Source organism: Molossus molossus, unplaced genomic scaffold (assembly GCF_014108415.1).
Source record: "Molossus molossus isolate mMolMol1 unplaced genomic scaffold, mMolMol1.p scaffold_m16_p_3, whole genome shotgun sequence".
Classification (NCBI taxonomy): Eukaryota; Metazoa; Chordata; class Mammalia; order Chiroptera; family Molossidae; genus Molossus; species Molossus molossus.
In genome coordinates, this window is record NW_023425366.1 from 121,620,613 (window position 1) to 121,641,294 (window position 20,682).

At 55.3% G+C, this 20,682-nt stretch overlaps 1 protein-coding gene across 3 annotated transcripts in view; it reads right to left on the minus strand.

Annotated features, from left to right (window-relative positions):
- Nucleotides 1-83: 83 nt before the first annotated feature.
- CAPN15 (calpain 15) overlaps nucleotides 84-20,682 on the minus strand; it is a 29,320-nt gene continuing 8,721 nt past the window's right edge. Inside the window, exons 1-12 of one of the 3 annotated variants that reach the window (XM_036280470.1) lie at nucleotides 17,754-17,800; nucleotides 6,042-7,491; nucleotides 4,877-5,085; nucleotides 4,613-4,796; nucleotides 4,313-4,536; nucleotides 3,377-3,502; nucleotides 3,143-3,295; nucleotides 2,478-2,639; nucleotides 2,080-2,312; nucleotides 1,834-2,000; nucleotides 1,578-1,756; nucleotides 84-1,511 (exon numbers count right to left, since the gene is read on the minus strand). In XM_036280470.1, the coding sequence (XP_036136363.1) occupies nucleotides 1,334-1,511; nucleotides 1,578-1,756; nucleotides 1,834-2,000; nucleotides 2,080-2,312; nucleotides 2,478-2,639; nucleotides 3,143-3,295; nucleotides 3,377-3,502; nucleotides 4,313-4,536; nucleotides 4,613-4,796; nucleotides 4,877-5,085; nucleotides 6,042-7,469 (3,243 nt within the window). In that variant the 5' untranslated portion in view covers nucleotides 7,470-7,491; nucleotides 17,754-17,800 and the 3' untranslated portion in view covers nucleotides 84-1,333. Of the gene's footprint in view, nucleotides 1,512-1,577; nucleotides 1,757-1,833; nucleotides 2,001-2,079; nucleotides 2,313-2,477; nucleotides 2,640-3,142; nucleotides 3,296-3,376; nucleotides 3,503-4,312; nucleotides 4,537-4,612; nucleotides 4,797-4,876; nucleotides 5,086-6,041; nucleotides 7,492-17,753; nucleotides 17,801-20,682 lie in introns of those variants that run through there. The other 2 variants (XM_036280471.1, XM_036280472.1) reach the window with 2 other exon arrangements.

Consider the following 20,682-nt stretch of genomic DNA (forward strand, 5'->3'; position numbering starts at 1 on the left):
GGGGGGGCCCAGAACCCCTGGGAGGAATGACAGACAGATGAGGAAGCATCATTATAAAACAAAACATTTTCATTTGGTCCGTCAGAGCCTGAGTCTGGAAACATCCATGGAGAATCACCCTGCAGGGCTGGGGACCGACCGATAAAATAGTCTCTGTGTCGGAAGAGCTGGCTGCACGTACAGGGTTAAAAATATTCACAGCTCAGAGTAAAAGGAGGAAATATAAAGGAGGCCCGAAGGGGAGCGTAGTGCTTCCTGGTATTTCTCCAGTTGTAAAAACCCCCACAAGCCCCACGGGAAGTGAGGAGCAGTGAGCAGGGCCGCCCACTGCCTGGGGGCCGGAGGGCAGTGAGGCCAGGCGGACCTCTGGAAGCTGGCCTCAGCTGTCCACAGGCAGATGCAGGACCTTGAGCAGCCATGGCAGAGGACAGCTGGGAGGCAGCCCAGCAACCTGGGCTTCTGAGGCAGGGGAGGGGCTGGAAGGAGCCACACACTGCTGTGTGTGCCCGGACAGGGCTGACCAAGGACTTCTGTTGGACCCTGGTCCTCCTAGCAGAGGTCAGGTGGTGCTGAGAACAAACCACCTCACCAAATGGCAGCTCCTGACCCACAGACCCCGGGGCATGGCTTCAATCCTGACGAGCGCTCCAGGAATTGCATAGTGTCACCAGAGGGGGCAGATAGGACCTTCCCATCCCTGGTCCTGAGCCCATGGTCGCCAGGCACCTGCCTCCTGGGACACACTGCTGGGACTCCAGGGAGCCCTGCTTGCCTTGTGGGATGAAGGGGGTGGGAAGATGGGCTCCTGGAGCAAGCTGGGGAGAGAAGGCTCATGCCCTACAAAGGGGGTGGTCTCTGCTCACCCTGGGATCCTGGTCTCTGACCCCCATAAGGGGGGATGGTCCCTGCTCACTCTGGGGTCCCAGCCTCTGACCCCTACAAGGGGGGATGGTCCCTGCTCACTCTGGGGTCCCAGCCTCTAACCTGCCCAGATTTGGTTTTGTGAATGGAGCTCGTGGCTGCCTCGCACAGGCAGGTGGCCCCAGGCCCATGGGAAAGGGGCAGCCTCACTTCAGCCCTGGCGGTCTGAACCCAACATGGCAGGCTGGTCAGGTGCACAGCCCCCTCACACTAGAAGCGGGCGGGTTGGAGGTATTCTGCTTGGGGCTGGGAGGCCCTGGACAGGGGGAGGGGCAGGGAAGAAGGCCCAGGGGAAGCTTTGCTCTGGCTGGCAGCTCCCTGGGCAGGGTCCTGAGATTCTGGTTCAAGCATCCTCTGTTGGGGTCTCCCTCCTAAAGTGCATGTGGGGGGCAGGTGGGGGAGGGCAGGGTGGTCACAATGGCCGGGGCATGTGCAGGCCAGCAACCTCGGGCGTGAGTGGGGGGCTGTGGGTGCCCCTGGAGGCTGTCCAGTCGCTGAGGAAGGCCTGGGCTGCCTTTCGGTGTGCCAGGCGGTGGGTGATGGAGAAGCCGGCGTTGCCCTCGAGCTGGGACAGGATCACCAGGACCTGCCTGGGGGAGGGGGCTGGTGAGGGCCAGTGGAGGCCAGGGAGTCAGAGGGACTGGGGCGGTGCCCACCTGTGCAGGGGTGGCACGCTGTCCTGGGTGCGCAGGCTGCCGCGCGTGGACACCACATTGAAGCTATCAGAGCAGTCACACTGCACGTGCAGGTAGGACTTGGGGTGCCGGTTCTCTACCACCACGATGAGCCCCGCCCAGCCATGCGTCAGGTAGTAGCAGGTCATGCCCTCACGTCCCTGGGTAGACAGGGCAGGTGTGGGTGGGGTGAGGCCTCCTCTTCCTCTCTGCCCTCCCCCTTCCCTGCCCACCTCACCTCATGCCGTTCCCCCCGGCTCTCTGTGAGCAAGATGATGGCGTCCGCCAGTGTGGTTGGCTGGGCCTCCACGGGCTCCACCATGACCAGCCTTGAGCTGTACACAGCCAGCACGTGGCCGGGTGGCTCCAGGGAGCATCGCGGAACCCCCACCGAGGGGCTGGAGGCTGTGGAGGGTGTGAGTGAGGGAGGTCTGGGGGGCCGCAGTGGGGAGGGTTGGGGGTCTGGGCTGGGGGGCAGTGTTACCCTGTGTGGCAGCCAGGGGGCCCAGTGTGGCGGGGCTCCAGTGGTTGAAGGCACAGCACACCACGGCATACTCGCCGGGCTCCAGCATCACATCACAGTTGACAAACTTCTTGACAGCTCGCTTGCTGTGGGCCAGCAGGCGGCCCAGGCTCAGGCGGCCACCGCTGCCAAAGGAGGCTCGGAACACCAGGACGCACAGGTCCAGGAGGTGGCTATCCGCCGAGTCCGCGCGCCTACAGCCAGACCCAGGAGGGGTCACGGGCAGCACCTGCTGTCTGTGGCCCCACTGGCCCATGGCCCTGCCCTGCTTCCATACATCCCCCAGCTCTGCCTGCCCACCCCAACCAATGCTCTAGCCCCACCCTCCCTCTCTCCCCACAGCCCACGGCCTCCCCCACCTGCTGCCCTCCTGGAAGAGGGCAAACTCCAGGGACGCACGCTCCAGCACGGTGAGCGCTGTCACCCCCACGGGCCCACTGGCCGAGCTGGGGAAGCAGCCCTGCACCCGCACCTCCTGCCAGTCCGAGTGCACTTTGCAGATGTCCACAGAGTCAAAGTACCTGGGCAGTGAAAGAACAGCCCCACTGAACAGCTCCCACCCCAGGTCCACACACGGGAGCCACCCCATCGGGAGTCCAGGCTCTTCCCTAAGCCCCTTCTCCTCCCCAATCTCTGCCCCTCTGTGCCCTGGGCATTTTTGGGACCAGTGTCCTGAAAGCCCTGGTCCTGGTTATTGTCCATGGACACCAGTAGGGGGCCCCAGGCCCCAAGGATGACCCAGAGAGGACAGAGTCCTGAGGACAGGACTCAATCCCCTCAGCCCCAGAATGGACAGGGTCCTGAGGGTAGAACTCAATCCCCGCAACCCCTCTCATCACCTCTGACCTGAGCCTCAGGTCTGCAGAGGGACAGACCAGGCTCCCCAGGTAGGACACACCGTGGGTCAGGGCAAGGAAGTGAGGGCAGAGACAGGTCAGGTGGGCTTTGCAAAGTGAGGGAGGCTAGAGCACAGGGTGGCCATGAGGTAGACATTGGACGCCCATTGTCCGCAGAGTCTAGGTACCTGATGAAGTCGCTATACTCCATCCAGAAGACACCTTCACTGCTGCCATGCGGCATAAGCTCACTACGCAGATGCCCCGGCCAGTGTGGCCACTCATCCGACCAGCTGCCATTCCAGGAGAAGCGGCCCCATGGGTTCCGGAGGCGCAGGAGCCTGTGGACCATGGGGTTGAGGGCCATGGCTTCCACCACACATCCACATGCTCTGGATACCCACGGCCAGCCCAACCTCTACCTGGAGCCCTGGACATCACGGACGTCCAGGATGGAGTAGGCGTGGCGGGGGCGCAAGCCCAGGCTCTCGTAGGCAGCATCATCCACCTTCATGTTGCCCCCTCCACAAGAGGCGCCCATGAGGAACCTGTGTAGACAGAGTGGCCTCAGTGAACGGGAAGGCTTGCTGACCAGGGGCCTCAATGATGGGGGTCCTTTAGTAACTGGGGGCCTCATTCACTGAGGGGAGCTTACTTATCAGGGGATCTCTGCTGCCCTGAGGGTTGGGGGGGTCCCCCCTGCCTGTGGGGGAGTGCAGATGCCAGGGACACAGGAGAGACACACAGGACTCAGAAGTGTTGGCCTACTACCTACACAGTGGCCCAAGAGCTCAGAGGGTTTGGGCTGAGGGTCAGGCAGGTCTGGGTCCTGCCAGCTCAGGGCCATAACTTCCTTAGGGGATGGGGAGTGTTAATGCCCAGTATCAGTTGAGAGCAGGGGGTTTCAGCACCAACAAGCCATCTCTCCCAGGCTTAGGATTTTGGACCCTCCTTACAGACACACTGGCCAATGCGTGTTGGGTCTCAGAAGGCAGCCCACTCCCACTAGATGCCTCCTCGAGGCTTGCTCCAAAGGTTTCCAAGCAGGTGCCGATGGTCACCACAGGCCCAAGACAGGATGAGGCCTTCTAGGTATGGGCTGATCAGCAGTATTCTGCCTGTTGCCCTGGCCTGGCAGGTGGGACCCATGAGCCAGCAGTGGGAGATGACAAGGCTGCAGGCCGGCCTCCTAACTGTGGTCAGCCCACACTGGAAACATCTTGTGAAACACAGAATGTGGGTCAGAGGATACTTGCCCCTGCATCTCCCACCATTCCAGGCCCCGGCCTGGCTGTCCCCTCGCCTGTCTCTCCTCTCCTCCCAAACCTGCTGACCGCCACAGCGCCCGCCCCTCTTACCCAGCCTCCTTAGAACTCAGCATTTTGGCCCAGATGAGGTCAGTGTCAACGGGTTCCTCGCGGGGGTTAGTGGAGCTGACCTGCAGCGCCAGGCTCTCACAGGGGGCCCCGGTGAGGGTGGCCAGGCCTTCGATGGCGCGCCCTGCCTGGAGGGCAAAGTAGGAGCCGTGCAACTTGGCCAGCGCCTTCTCGATGAGGGCCACCCACAGCTGCTTCCGCTGGGCCTGCAGGGAGGGGCTGGAGTCAAGAGGCCCACCGAGACCTGCCCCTCACTCACCCCACACCCACCCTCCTTGCCACCTGCGAGAAGAGGAGGAAGCCAGCCTCGTCACAGGGAAGCATGTCATCCACCAGCACTGTCGTCCACGTGCCATCCTTGCAGAGCCGGACCTGGTAGGCACCTTCCGTGCACAGGCTGCGTGTGACCATCACCCGCTCAACCAGGTCAGGCCGCTCAGCCAGCACAGCCAGGGCACTCAGGAACCTGTGCAGAGCGAGGGGCCTCACTGGGGAGCCCGACCAGACTGTCCCACCACCTGGCCTGAGCGGGTGCCCCAAACTCACCAGCAGTTGCCCAGCAGCCCCTGTAGGATGTCTGAGGGTCGGAGAGTATGGAACACAGACCAGGAGGTTCCATGGTCCCGGAAGACGGAGCAGTTGATCTCGTGGGGCCGCAGCCACTGTCTCACGCGCTGCTGGACGCTGTCACCCGCAGGGAAGCCCACAGACTCGGGCCCAGGTGGAAAGCTGTCATCTACGAAGTTCACGCTGTTCTGCGGAGACCATAGCCACACACGGTCAGGCTGAGCTGGGCAGCCCCAGGCCCAGGACGCACTCCCCCTGGCAGCCCAGGGCAGTATCCTGAAAACACTGCCCAAGTCCCAGAGGAAAGGGGGTAAGTATGTGTGTAGCTACCCTGACCTGTGCGGTGAGCTTAGCTGGGGCCTCATGTGACCCATGCGAAATTGTGCAGGTATGGAAGACTGCAGCCAACCATGACACTGCAGGCCGGTGATGGGTCAGTGAGAGGTATGTATGCCCCAAGATAATGGCGAAGCCCCCAGCCTGGAGACTGCAGAGGTGGTGGGCATGGGACACAGGGAACCCCGGCAGCCTCCCAACCTAGCCCGTGGCCCACCACACCAAAGGCCCCGGGGAGAGGTAGGAGGACCCAGCTAGAACTAGGAAGGCAGGACACAGGACTGGACAGGCTGTCAAGGTGGGCTGCTGGCAGTGATGGGGGCAGCAGCCCCCCCAGTTGACCTGAGGGTGGCACTGCCCCGGGCTCAGGCCTCCCATAGTTCCAAGGATAAGAGAGCATGAGGGGTATCCCAACCTGGAGTTTGGGCTGGGTCTCCTCAGCTGGAGGGAACACAGGGCCTCCTGGTTGGTGTGAAGCCTGTGTCCCTACCTCCCCATGGCTTCAATGTCTATGGAAATCACACCTAAGAGGGGTCAGACCAGACTCTGGAGTCGTGGACTCTTGTGTGCGGAGAAAAAAGGGGCAAGATGTGGACAGTGGGGGCCAGTCACACTCAGGTGAGGGGTGAGTTGGTGCCAGGCCAACGCTCAGAGCTTGGGGAAGGGAATGCTGCCTCTCACGCTGCTGGCTCCTCCCTCTCCCTGGCTGGAGGAGGGACAGCAGAGAAGAGAAGATACAGCAGAGGGAGGCCCATGGGAAGGGGAGCATCAGCCGTGGTGTGTGGACCACCATCCTGAGAGGACTCACCTCCCGACAGAAGGCCACGATGTTCTCCCAGAGGGCTTTGGCCTCACCTTCATCTGTCTGTCGCCGTTTCTCCACAAGCATACTCTCCCTGCGCCTCAGTGGTGCAGCACCCCGGCGCTGGGCCTCCAAGAGCTGGGGCGTGTGGCAGGCGGCACAGTGCTTAGCCCGGGGCCCATTGAGCAGGGTGCAGGCAGGGCAGGCCCACTGGCCCAGGCGCTCAGGTGGTGCCTCGGGAAAGAGGCGGCTGGCTTTATGGGCAGCGCAGAGGCTGGGCTTGTCGGCACTGCAGTCAGGACAGCGAGCAGGGGGCTCACCATGCTCTTGGAAGCCATGCAGCTTGGAGCAGCCACACACAGTGCACCTAGGGGCCGCTGTGGGGTTCTTGAGTGTGCACTTGGCGCACGACCATGTGGTGAAGTCAGGGCTAGAGGGGCTGGCTGGAGTGTAGCGCACGGTATCACCAGCCAGGTCAATGACATCACTGCCTGGAGTGGCACCACAGGCTTCACACAGGCTCGAGGGGCCTGGTGCAGAGCAGGAGCTGCACCGGCGCAGCACAGAGCCGCCCTCGGCCACCTCTTCCTCTACCGCGCTCAGCCGCTTGACTGACAGCAGCTCTGCCAAGCGGGAGGCCCCAGTTGAAGTCCACCCCGGGCTCTGGGGGGGCCCCTTGGAGCTAACAGGGGGCGAGGGCTGGGCGGCCTCAGGCACCGGTGGCTGCAGCTGGGGGGGTACCTCACGGCGGCTGCGAGGCACAGGATTGTTCTGCAGGGTGGGTGAGAAGGGGCTGAAGGGTGGAATCCGGGGTGGCTCCTGGTCGGCAGCAGAGGGAGGGTCGGCCTCAGCACCTTCCCCGGGCTGGGGTGGGGCAGGTGTGATGTGGAAGCCAGCGGGGGCCACAACTTCAGGGACCACTAGGGCCTCAGGAGGAATCCTGGGCAGCGAGAGTTTCCGGGGGCCCCCGCAGGCAGAGCAGGAGCTAGCCTTGGGTGTGTTGTGCAGTGTGCATCGAGGGCAGGCCCAGCCACTCCCAGGTTCTGCTGCCCCCTCCTCCTCCTTGGGCTGCCCCCCAACTGGCTCCTTGGTCACTAGTCCCTCTGTCTGCACTGGACCTGCCTCCTCCTTGCAGCTGCCCTTGGTCTCCACCAGGATGGAGGGTGTCTTGGGTAGGACCCCGTTGATGACTGGCAGCAAGGAGGTGCCGGGCCCGGGCTCTGGTGCAAAGCCACACACCTCACAGGCTTCCTTGCCCAGAAAGTTCCGGAATGTGCATCGCGCGCAAGGCCATTTCTGCTCCTCAACGCTGAGCCTCAGGATCTGGTCGAGATCAGGCTTGTGCCGGGGGGCTTCACAAATGGAGCACTGGCGCTGGCCAGCCGGGTTCAGGAAGGTGCAGCGCGCGCAGGACCACTCTCCAACGGTGGCCATGGACCCAGGCGAGTGCGTGTGGCTGCAAGGGAAGGCCCCGGTCAGTACAGGCCCGCAGGATGGGGCCCAAGTCTCCACCTGGGACGAGCAGGGTCAAGCCAGAAGAATCAGTGCCCTTCTGGGCTGTGACAGACATCAGGCTCAAGAAGGAAGCCTGTGAGGGGCTCGAGAACTCTAAGGAGTAAGAGGCTCCCCAAAGCCTCCGAGGGACCCCACAGCTCTGTCCTCAGACCCTTTCTGGAGGGGCTCCTGTGGGGCTGAGCCACACTATCTTAATAGCCACAGGGCTCTGGTGTGGTGGTAGTCTTTGATCAGTCACAGGAAAGAATATAAGTGTACTCATCGACAGGATAAAGGGCATCAACAAAACACCCACATCATGCACTGTGGTGAAAGAACGAAGGTGCTCCTCCCAGATCAGGAACTCAGCAATGCTAGTCAACACTGTGCTAGAGCTCTAGCCAGAGCAATTAGGCAAGAAAAAGAGATAAAGGTATCTAATTGCAAAGGAAGTAGTAAAACTATCTCCATTTGAGGATGACATATCCTACACAAAATCCCAAGAATCTACATAAATACTACTAGAGCCCTGGCCACTTTGCTCAGTGGTTAGAGCACTGGCCCATCTTGGGTTTGATTCCCGGTCAAAAGCATGCACCTGGGTTGCAAGTAGGATCCCTGGCCCTGCTTGGGTTCATCAGGAGGCAACCAATCAATGTGTCTCTCTCTCTCTCACACTGATGTCCCCCCACCCATTTCCACTCTATCTAAAAATCAATTAAAAAATATCCTCGGGTGGCGATTAACAACAATAATAAAAAAAACTACTAGAGCTAATGAATGAATTCAGCAAAGTTGTAAGGCATGAGATCAACACACAACAATCAGCTGTTTCTGTGCCAGCAATGAACCATCGGAAAAGTAAATTAAGAAAACAATACTGCCCTGGCTGGTGTGGATCAGTGGTTAGAATGTCATCCTGTGAACTGAAGGGTCATGGGTTCAATTCCAGGTCAGGGCACATACTCAGGTTTTGGGCTTGATCCCTGGTCGGGGCGTGTGCATGAGGCAACTAATTCATGTTTGCCTCTCACATGGCTGTCTCTCTCTCTTTCTCTCCCTTTCCCTTCTTCTCTCTAAAATCAATGAAAAAGCATGTCCTCGGGTGACGGTTTAAAGAAAGAAAACAATACCACTTAAAATAGCACCCCAAATAATAAAATACCTAGAAATAATTTTAACTAAGAAGGTGAAAGACGTGTATTCTGAGAGCTACAAAAAAATTGCTGAAAGAAATTAAAGACCTAAATAAATAAACATCCTATGCTCATGGATTGAAAGACAATATAGTTATGATGACAATATTACTCAAAGCAATCTGTAGATTCAATGCAATCCCTATCAAAATCCCTATGGCCTTTTTTTTTTCCAGTAATGGAAAAACCTGATTCCAAAATTCATATCAAATTATAAGAGTCCCCAAGCTGCAAAACAATCTTGAAAAAGGCAGAAAGTCAAGACAGTGTGGTACTGGTGCAAGGACAGCCTATATATATGTCTATACTATATGACTAAAGGAATACAATGAAGAGTCCAGAAATAAACCCTCACGCATATGGTCAAGTGAATTTTGACAAGGGTTCCAAGACCATTCAATGGAGAAAGGACAGTCTTTTTTAACAAATTGTGCTGGGACAACTAGAATAAACATTAAAGAATGAAGCTGGGCTCTTACCTCACATTGTATTAAAAAATTAACTGAAAGTGAACTTATGACCTATATGTAGAAACAAAAATTGCAGGACTCTTAGAAGAAAATATAGGTAAAATTTCACGACCTTGGATTTGGCAGTGAATTATTTGATATGACACCAAAAGCACGGGCAAATAAAGAAAAAATATTGGACTTCATTAAGAGTGAAATTATAACCTGCAAAATGGGAGAAAATATTTGCAAACTGTACATCTGATAAGGGTCTTATATACAGAACATGTAAAGAATCCTTAAAACTCGCCCTGGCCGGTTTGGCTCAGCAGTTGGAGCGTAGGCCTGTGGTCCAGAGAGACCCGGGTTCGGTTCCCGCTAAGGGCACGTACTTCAGTTGCAGATTGTCCCCGGCCCTGGTTGGGTTGTGTGGGTAGCAACCACTCGATGTGTCCCTTTCACATGGATGTTTCTCTCTCTCTCTCCCTCCCACTCTACCTGAACAAAAAATAGAAAAATGTCCTCGGATGAGGATAAAAAAAAAAATTCACAAAGGACTTCAATAGATATTCCTACTAAGAAGATACACGATAGAAGCACTATTTACAATTGCTAAAATCTGGAAACAGCCCAAGTGTCCATCAATGGATGAGTGGTAAAAAAGCTGTGGTACATATACATGATGGAATACTATGCGGCTGTAAGAAAGATCTCTTATCCTTTGAGATGACATGGTGGGACCTGGAGAGCATTATGCTAAGCTAAACAAGCCAATCAGAGAAAGACAAACATCACATGATCTCACTTATTTGTGGAATATAAGGAACAAAATAAGGTGATGAACAAAACAGACCCAGGGACAGAGAAAGGAGTACAGTTCAGATTGACAAACCTCAGAGAAGGGTGGCGGGGGGGGGGGGGGGGGGGTGGATGAGATAAATTAAAGAACTTACATGCCTATATGTGTAACCAATGGACATAGACAACAATGCTGGGGGGTTGAGAGGTGGGATGGGGAGGAGGGTATCTGGGGGGTAAAAAGGAGAAACATCTGTAACAAAAATAATCAAAATTGAAAACAAAAAAGACACACAAATGGCCAATAAGCACATGAAGATTCTCATCACTAGTTATCAGGGAAATGAGATACCACTTCATACCACTAGCATTGCCAGAATCAAACCTGCAGATAACAAGTATTGGTGAAATTGTGGAGAAACCTGAACCCTCCCCTACACTGCTGGCGAGAATGCAAAATAATAGTACAGCTGCTTGGAAAAACTGTCTGGTGGTTCCTCAAAAAGTTAAATTGACCTACCATATAACCCAGCAATTTAACCTCTAGGTATCTACCACAAAGAATTGAAAAGTGGGCCCTGGCTAGTTTGGCCCAGCGGTTGGAATGTTGGCCTGTGGACCAGAGTCCCGGGTTCGGTTCCCGCTAAGGGCACACACTTTGGTTTCAGTTTGTCCCCGGCCCCGGTTGGGGTCATGTGAGTGGTAACCACTTGATGTATCTCTCTCACATTGATGTTTCTCTCTCTCTCTCTTTCTCCCTCTCTCCGTCCTGCTCTATCTGAAGATAAATGCAAAGAATGTCCTCAGGCGAGGGGAAAAAAAAAAAAGAATTGAAAAGTGGCCCGGCTGGTGTGGCTCAGTGGGTTGAGCGTTGTCCCATGGACTGAGAGGTCCTGGTTCAATTCCTGGTCAGGGCACATGGCTGGGTTTCAGGCTCGATCCCCGGTAGGGGGCGTGCAGAAGGCAGCCCATCTATGTTTCTCTCCTACATCAATGTTTCTATCTCTCTCTCCTTTCCTCTCTCTAAAAAATAAATAAAAACATAAAAAAAAGAAAAGAATTGAAAGTGGTATTCTAACAAACACACATGTTCATAGCAGATCTATTCACAGTAGTCAAAGGTGGAAACAATCCAAATGTCCACCAATGAATAAAGAACGAAACTCTGACACATGCTAAAACAGGGAATAATCCTGAAAACATGCCAAGTGAAAGACACCAAACACAGAAGACCACATGTTGTATGATTCCATTTACGTGAAATGTCCAGGACAGGCAAACCCATAGAGGCAGAAAGAAGACTGGTGGTTCCAGGGGCTGGACAGCATTGTGTGATGGGCATGAGGTTTTCCTCAGGGGTGATGAAAATGTTTTGGAACTAGGTAGAAGTGATGGCTGCACATTGTGAACTTACTAAATACCAATGAATTGTTCACTTTGAAACAGTTTTGTTACATAAATTCTCATCACACACAAAAAGTATGTATATGAGAGGAAGGCAGGGTGTGCATGGTCCTCTCCATGCTGTGGGTGGGGTCACCCCTGACTCAGGGCCACCCACTGAGTTCCCCAGCCCAGCTGGCTCTCTGCTTCTGGAGTTTCCAGAGACCCCTGGATAGGAGGCAGTTCTGACATTTGCTGAGGACTAGTTATCTGACCATGAAATGCAACCTAGCAGAGTTTGCAGCTATCCACTGAGTACATTCCTGCCTAGAGGAGGGCACAGCCCTTCTGTCCCCATGCCAAGGCCCTTGGACTGACCAACTCCAGCCATGGTAGTGACCCACCTGCGCCTCAGCAGCCCCTCTTGATGGCCCAGTCCTTGGTCATAGCCTGAGCTCTGTGGGGGCTGAGCACTCTCCACTCACTTGCCAACTAGGACCACTGCAGGCCCAGTTCTGCCTGGCAGAGGTTCAAGAAGGCAGCTCAGTGTAGTGAAGCAACAGGCAAATCCTCTTCCTCTCACAGCCGAGTCCTGAGGTGGTGGGGGCCATGGTAGGCCCATGGGGTGGTGGGAAGGGGCAGGCTGCCCAGCCTAGGGGGTAGGTATCCAAGATCAAAGGAAGTGGGAGAAGGGAGAGGGACATCAGCCTGTTCTGAGCGGCCTGTGACAAAATGCTAGCTAGCCATACCCAGACCTGGGAAATCCTGTGTGCAGCAGGACACTTCCCTCCTGGGATGGCTGGAGACTGGCTGGGGGAAGGCACCTTATGTTGCTGGAGGGCTGACAACACTCAGAGTGGGCTCTGCCCCACCTGGAGCTCCTATCCCAAGAGGCCTCTGGCTGTACACTGGAGGGTAGGTAGGCTGCTGCCAGACATACCCAGGATAGGCTTACACCTCAGGGGTATGGCAGACCCTCAGGTGCTGGTCCTGGGGGAGAGATAGTGCCAGGGCCAGGACATGGAGCAGGGTCCACAGGGAGAGCCTCGTACCACAGGCCAGGTGTGGCCAGAGAAATGGTACTCTGAAAGTTGCCAAGCTTGAGGCATGGAAATCAAGTAGGTACATGGAGGGCAGGACAGGAAGAACTGAAAGACAGGAAGGTAGGAGTCAGGAGACCTGCACTTGGCTCCCAGGACCCTGCTGCTGGTGGTACAGAGCAGAGCAGGGCACCCATTCCCCACCCTCCCAGGGTCCCCTTGCACAACCTGCCCTGCAGGCCACTTGGAGCCTTGGAATGCAGCTCGGTTTGCTGGGTGGGTTCTTGGGCGTGTGGCCTGCCTGCCTCCCCCAAGGCTGGGCCTCTGCTTCTCCCAGGTGCAGAAGAAAGGCACTCAGACCCACAGCAGGGCAGGTGGGATGCTCCCAAATGGTTCCTCCCACCCAAGATGGGTCATAGGTCTGAGGGGAGGGTGAGGCTGGCTCCTTAACCTGCTTCTCAAGGGCTGATCTGGGCTCAAGGGGATGCCCATACACCACCACACACTCTCCTACACAGCTGCTCTGCTGGTAGAAAAATCAATTGTTCTTTACAAGGCATGAAGCTTCTATGCTACATTCACACCAAACCCTTTTGGTTGAGAAAGAAAAAGAAACTTGCCTTTTTAATAACACACAAACAAACAAAATCTACCCTGACAACACAAATATTTCCCAAGGCTCCAAATGAGCTCTGTGAAGCCGCCTTCTTGTGTAAACGGGCCTTGGGGTGAGCGAGTGGGCACCCAGCACCAGCACAGTGGGCCTGGCCAAGCCTTGGCTTCTACACTATGTAAAACTTAAGAAGTCTGGACACTACTGCGGACCCCGCCCCCACCACTGTTCCTCATTAGAGAAGGGCCCATAGTGAAGGTGTGGCATACAGTGTGCCACACACATGTGCACACACAGGTGGAGTCCTAGGCAGCCTCCACCCCAACCCCAGGTTCAGGGGATGGTCACTCATCCTGTGTACCCTACCTGGTCTCCAGAGAAAAGACTTAGGCCCCTGCTCTATCAGGAGAGGTGAGCCCAAGACCCTCCTAGGACACACCTGCCCTGGGCTCCAGGCCTTGCTGGTCCCAGGCACACGGAGCAACGAGAGCCTTGCAAACACTGGGGGTGGCAGAGAGCCCAGGGCAGGCTGCACACAAGGCAAGGTGTCTGCTGGTCCTGGCCAACATCTGGGGACAGGGCAGGTGTGTTTCACAGCTGTCCTGGTGGACCAGAAAAAGCAAGAAGAATCTGTCTGGAATTGAGAAAGGTTTAAATGAAAATAATGCCTAAAAATCAAATTTAGCCCTGGGGAGACAGCGGTGAGCTGGGACGAAGCAGTAGCCCGAGGCCAGAAGGAGGCTCTGGGGATGGTGGTGGTGGCACAGCTGCAGAACTGGCACAGCGCTCCCTCACCGACCGCAGCAACTGCACCTTACAGTTCACACCCATCTCGGCATCATCAGGTGGTGAGAAGTGGCTCAGGGGTTATGACGAGTGAGCAGAGGAACCATGAGCAGGGGAGCAACTGCTCTGGTCTCCGAAACCTGAGGGCCACCCTCAACAGCCACCCTGACATGTCTCAGGGTCCAGGAGACACTCAGCAAGGCCCAGAGACCTGAAACCCTAGAGCGTCTGAAGGTGAGGCCAGACTGCCGAGCAAAGCCTGAAAGTAAGAGAAGATTGGGAACCTGGAGTCAAACTAAACCCTCAACACAAATCGTTCCCAAGCTCCATGAAACTCACTCAGCGGCTGCCACCTCTGTTCCAAGACACAGAAGCAATCACTTCTGAGGGAGGAAATTGGTTGCTCATGGAGAACAACCCGAGCATTCCTTATAACAGAAAGACCAAGTCAAATGGAAAATTGAGGCAACTGTCCAGAAAATTTCAACAACAAATACCTGCTCTACCCTCATTATCTGAGTCACCAATAGTCAGTTCAATTCAAAGGGGGGGGTGGGGGGGTTACAGAGTTGCTCTTTGGGCTCCCCATGAAGTCCCCCACATGCTCAGGACATGCATGTTTGCAGGGAAGTGGACGAGTGGCCCCATCTTGGGAGACGGCCTTTTTGCTTCCCAGGAAAGCTGAGAGTGTCCACACACAAGGGACGTACTTAGTCAAGCCACTGAACCTAAGGCTGGGCTCCATGACAGGACATGCTAGGAGGTCTGGATGTCATGCCTAGCTGTGGCAGCCCAACCCTGGACCCCTGCCGGTTCGAAAATATGCTGGGTACCTCCTCTGGAGGTCACCCTCAGCCAGTCTTGGGTTGTGTTCCTTGTGTCTGTGTCCCAAGGGAAGGCCCAGAGCTTGTTCGTAGCCAATGCTCACATAAATTGCTTATTAAGATAAGTAACTCCTGGGGCATCAAAGTTCCTGCCCCCAGCCTGGCAGTGTTATAGGCGATATGGCCACACCTGGCTCTCTTGGCTTCATCACTACAATGGGGTGCTCCTGGCCAAGAAGGCAGCATGCTGACGGGAGACAGGAGCTGCTGTGCTGCTGACGTGCCTGATGCCCGTCAGAGCTGGGGAGGGGGTCCTGTCAGGGCCTTGGTGTACAGTGCTGCTGCAACATGGTGGGCTCTTTGTCCCTTCCTGCCATCTGATGTGCCCACCTCCTTTGTTGTTCTCTGTCATTTCTGGTCTGGATGCCTGTGAATTCCTCAAGGTCATCAGCATGATTTCTTCCTGATCTGCCTTTGCCCCTGCTCCCAGTGGCAGGCAGTAACTACCTTGAGATCTAGGCCCAACTGAAGTAGCCATGAAAGGAGCAGCCCAGGTGAGGGGCCTGGCAGGAACCAGGAGAATGAGCAAGAGCAACGCAAAAAAGTCATCAGGCACTTGGCTTGAGGGTGTGAGTCAAGATCCAAAGTCTAACACATACACCCACCCCTAGAGTGCTTGCAAGGCCTCAGAGGAAGCTGCCTGGCAAACTAAAACCCCATAGGGTCTACAGCTCATCTGCTGCTCACCAGGGGGTCCAGCCTCCTTCCCTGGGATCCAGTCATTCTACTCCTAGCAATTTGTCCTAAGGAAATAAATGAAAACAAAAAAGTGCACAGATAGATGGAAATCTGAATAGATGCTCAACATCACCAACCATCAGGGAAATGCAAATCAAACCATCATGGGACACCATCTCACACTCACGAGAAGGGCCAGGATCAAAACCACAGATGACGAGTATTGGCCAGGATGTGGATGTACAGCTCCCCCTACCTTGCTGGTGGGAATGCGAAATGGTACAGCCACTTTGGAAAACAGTCTAGTAGTTTCTTAGAAGGTTAAATATACACTTGCAATAAACTTCAGAAATTCCATTCCATCTATCTACCCCCCAAAAATGAAAACATACCTAAGTCCACCCAAAAACATACACAAATGTTCAGAGAAGCAGGATACATAAAAACCAAGGGGAGCCCTGGCCAGTGAGGCTCAGTAGTTGGAGTGTAAGCTCACAGACTGAAGGGTCCTGGGTTCAATTCCTGGTCAAGGGCCTGTACCAGATTTGCAGGTTTGGTCTGTGGCTGGGTCATGCAGGAGGCAACCAATCTATGTGTCTCTCTCACATCCATGTTTCTCTCTCTCCCCCACTCCCTCCTTCCCTTCCACTCTCTAAAAATCAATGGCAAAAATAACCTCAGCTGAGGATCAACAAAACAAACAAATGAAAAACAAGGGGAAACAACCCAATGTGCATCAACTGAGAAATGTATAATCAAATATGGTCTACCTAGACAATGAAATATTAGGCAGTCATAAAAAGAATGAAGCATTAACACATGTTGGGATAGACCTTGAAAACATTATGCTCAGTGAAAGAAGCCAGACACAGAAGAACACCTATTATAGGATTCTGCCTTTGTGAAATTTCTAGAAAAGGCAAATCTACAGACAGAAAGCCCCGCAGTTGTTTGGGGAGAGGGACTGCAAACAAGCAGGATATGTTGAGGGCATGAAGATACTGAAAAACCGGATTGTGGTGATGGTTGCACAACTCTACAAATGGAGTAAAACCATTGAAATGAATACATGTGAAGGGTAAATCTGATAGTACATAAGCCATAGCTCGATAAAGCTGGGATACAGAATTGTTCACTAGTACATCATCAATACAGTAACAAAGGGATATTCTCTAATAATTCACTGTACATCATGCCCAACTCTCACTGGTCCCTACCACCATCCTGCCTCTGGGCATATCCCTCTGGACCTTGAGCTCCCGACTCTTGCCCACTAGGCAAGACATCTGAGACTCTTCTACCCAGCTCTGCTAACCCCTTCCTTGCCAGGGACTCAGGCTTCACTTCTAGTGCCATCCCAGGAGGCTGGCCCTACTCCTGCATGCCCATTAAGATCCTGCCTGTTGCCCTGGCCAGTTTGGCTCAGTGGTTAGAGTGCGGGCCTGCGGTCTGGAGACCCGGGTTCGGTTCCCACTAAGGGCGTGTACCTCGGTTGCAGTTTGTCCCCAACCTTGGTTGGTCGTGCGGGTGGCAGCCACTCGATGTGTCCCTTTCACATCGATGTTTCTCTCTCTCTCCCTCCCACTCTATCTGAACAAAAAATGGAAAAATGTCCTTGGGTGAGGATAAAAAAAAAAAAAGATCCTGCCTGTTGCCTGCCTGGCAACAGGACATGCTTTCAAAACAGGGAAGATATCTATTACCTATTGAACCCAGGCCTGGTTACCCAGAGAGAGCAGCGGCTACTGCCATCTCTGCCCCAAGGTCTGCAGAACCTGAGTGTACACTGAGCACTGGGCGCCTCTCAACCAGCAAAGCCACGGGACAGAGTGAAAGCAGGGGCATCAGTCACTCCAGCCCCTCTGAGGGGAGGCTCCCCAGGTGATCCAATGGATGGCCTGAGCTCAGAAACCTGGGCTGAATGCAGCCGCAGCCAAAAGGAGCTGGCATATGAAGGTCTGCCCCTGTGGCACCATCCCCTGCCCTGCCACCACAGGCAGCCATGTCAGAGCAGGGGTGCCAGACACAGATGGGGTCCCAAGCAGTGCCCCCAAATATACTGCGGGAAGCAAGCCAGCATTCTCAGCACATGCCAGCGCCACCCAGGCCTGGGGTTGGTAGGCTCCCCACCCGCCAGGCAAAAAGCTGCAGAAGCTGCTTCATCACGAGCACCAGACTGACAGCTGGCTCAGGAAGGAGGGCTGCTCTTTCAGACCTTCTTTGCCAAGCATGGACCAACCCCAGAGCCTGTGAGGTCTCATGCCATTGAGGGAAAGTGCATCATCAGAGGACCCTAAGATATAGGGATCCCACTTCTCTGCAAGCCCTTCTGCCAAAGGAGGGGCACCCTGACTGAGCAGCACTCCTACCCCTTGGGGCCCCACCCATCTTTCTTACCTTCGGGCCCGGGGGCGTGGGGTCTGGTGCTGCCGGGTGACCAGAGCACTGCCCCAGACAGGTCCCCCGGGGCTGCTCCTACAACAGCCGGCTGCTGCCGGGGGCCCTGGGTAGGGTGGCCCCCCGGGGAAGCTGTGGTCCGACTCGGTCTCGGTGGCCAGCGAGGAAGCGGAGCTCCCCATGGCCCCCGTGACGGCAGCCGCACTGAGAGCTGGGCCTGGTCACATGCGGCCAGAGCATGGAGGGAGGTGAGCACCCACACAGGAGACAGGGTGGCCGGGCTGGTCAAAGTCACACAACAAAAATAAACAGAGAGAGAGAATAAAGAGAAAGAGAAGAAACAGCATGATTCACAGGAACAAAGCCCCAGGAGCTCTGGGAGGGTTCCCTAGTGCAAGTGGCCTCGAGGCAGGCAGGGGACAGCCATGGAGCAGGGACTGAGGGCCGGGGCCTGACCCAGCAGCAGGCATCCTGCAGCGCCCACCCCAGGTATCTCCACAGCAGAGGTCCCCACAGGGCTGAGGGACAGGTGTTGACAGAGCTGCACCTTCAGCACGAGGCACGCTGGGGCCAGGAGCAGGACTGCAGGTGCTTGCCCTCCACCCCACCTGCCCCATAACCAGCACCCACTGCTCTTGAAAACCTACATCAGCCCATCAGCTGCCCACAGGGGAGGGATGATGATGTCACCAGCCACTAGTCTTCAAAGAGAGTTATCTTCAGTGAGAAGAGAAATGACACAATTTTTGCTTTATTGTGGTGGGAAGGATCAAAGGGACATTTAACCAAAGGAAAAACAAGGAAGTGAGCACAGGGGAGCTGGTGCAGCCCTGCAAAGTCAGGAAAAGACCTGCATGACACTGTCTACCCACTTACCCTCTGAAGCCTTTCTGAAGGAGAGCCTCCCCAACCCAGAGAAATTTCAGGGGCCCAAGAGGAGATGAGCGATTCGAGAGGTATCCAGGAGGCTGGCCAGGTCTCCAGTGGGAGAGACCATCTAAACTCCAGGGGAGGCCCCTACTTCCACTGGCCAAAGAGAGGAATGAAACACAGCCCAAGAGCACCTGAGACAGAGGTGGCACATCTTATTTCACACGAGGCAAGTCCCAGCCAGGTTAGGAAAGAGGCTTGTCCAGCCTCCCCTCACTCACCCAGCCAGGCTCTGGGCCAAGGTGGGCGTCTGCTTGGCTTTCTAGCTGTGCAGGTGACCAAGAAGCACAGCCCACCCATGGGTCCACTGTTACCACTGACACCCTACTCCCAGCTCCCAAATAAGTCCCAGGGGCCAGGGGTGGAGTGAAACTGGGGGATGCATCCTTGCAGTGCAGGCAGGCCAGTGTGGGCCTAGAGTACAGGGGTGTGGCTGTGCAGGGCATGAGAGTGAGCAGCAGCACACAGCTCTGGAAACCAGCAGGGGCCAAGCACCATGGGATGTAGGACAGTAGAAGTCTGGGACCCCTGCCCCATAAGAGCTTTGGTCAGATGGACCGATCCCCCTGCAGCAGTAACATTCGCTGGGATGCCTTTTCTCCAGGGAATGTGGGTGGGACAGAGCAGCACCAGACTTGACTGGCCTGGTGGTTCCACAAGTCACCTGACACTCAGGTCCTCACCACAAAGCACAATCAGAGCTGAGGAGTGGGGCAGAGACCCTGTGGTGGCCCGAAAAGCTGACACTATCCCCACCTGGCCCTGGAAGGATTGTCTGCCAGCTCCAGTCGCCAGGGACACTGTTCAGTAGGCACATCACGCGAGCCACAGAGATCATTTCCAATCCACCAATAGCCATGTAAGAAAGGTACAATAGCTTGGCCGGTGTGGCGGCTCAGTGGTTGAGCGTTGACCCATGCACCAAGAGGTTGTTGGATCAATTCCTGGTCAGGGCACATGCCCAGGTTGTGGGCCCAATCCCAAGCGGGGAGCATGCAGGAGGCAGCCAGTTGATGTTCTCTCTCATCAATGTTTCTATCTCTCTCTTCCTCTCCCTTCCTTTCTCTCTAAAATTATTAAAGAATATATTTTAAAAGAGAGAAAGAGATGATAGGCAGGATATGGGAATCTTGATAACATACCTCACATAATCCCACACACTCAGAACATTACCATGTCAGTGTGAGACCAGGTGAAACCATGTGGGGGTCACAAGTCACCATCTTGGTCAAGGTCTTTGGACTCTACTGTGGTCCATGCTCATCTCTGCATGAATGACCATGCTCTGCGGTCAGCAGCCACACATGGCTTCTGTACTGGACAGTACAGGCCCAGCAGAGGGCCTAAGTATATGCAGCTGTGGGTACCCAGTGCCCAGAGCACACCCACCAGTGGTCAGTTCCACATCAACCTGGGTCACTCAAGACACCTGCCTCTCCCATGATTACAAGTTGTATATCAAAATAAGACTAGCCCCCAACTTTTAAACCCCACTCCACACAGGAGCCCCTCATGGAAAAAGGGCCCAGGTGTTTCTGAGACTCCCCCTTTGCAGCTAACCTGAACAGGTGAATGGCAGAGAGGGGAGGAGCAGGTGAAGACAGGTGAGGGCTTGAATTAGAGCCATGCCCAGCAGAGATACCCATGGAGCAGAACTGCTCATGACTGGTCCAGGGCTGGTCTGTCCCTGACAAAGAGCTTTGCCTGTTTCCACCAGGAGAACAGAGAACTAGGCAGTGTGGGGAAGCCTGGCCTAAGAACTCTAAAACCATGGCGGGACAGGATAAAGAGTGCACTTTCATCAAGGTCAGGGCCACCACCTGGCCCATGGCCCGCCTGATGCAGGTAGGGCCAAAGGGAAAGCCAGCCCCAATGCCGAGGGAGAATATGGCCCTGGGCCTCCCGGGGAGATGTGTGGGGCCACAGGCGCCTGGCTCTGCCTGGAGGAAGGAGCAATAAGATCCTGTGTGGGTTGGATGTCTGGCCCAAAGTGCAAGCT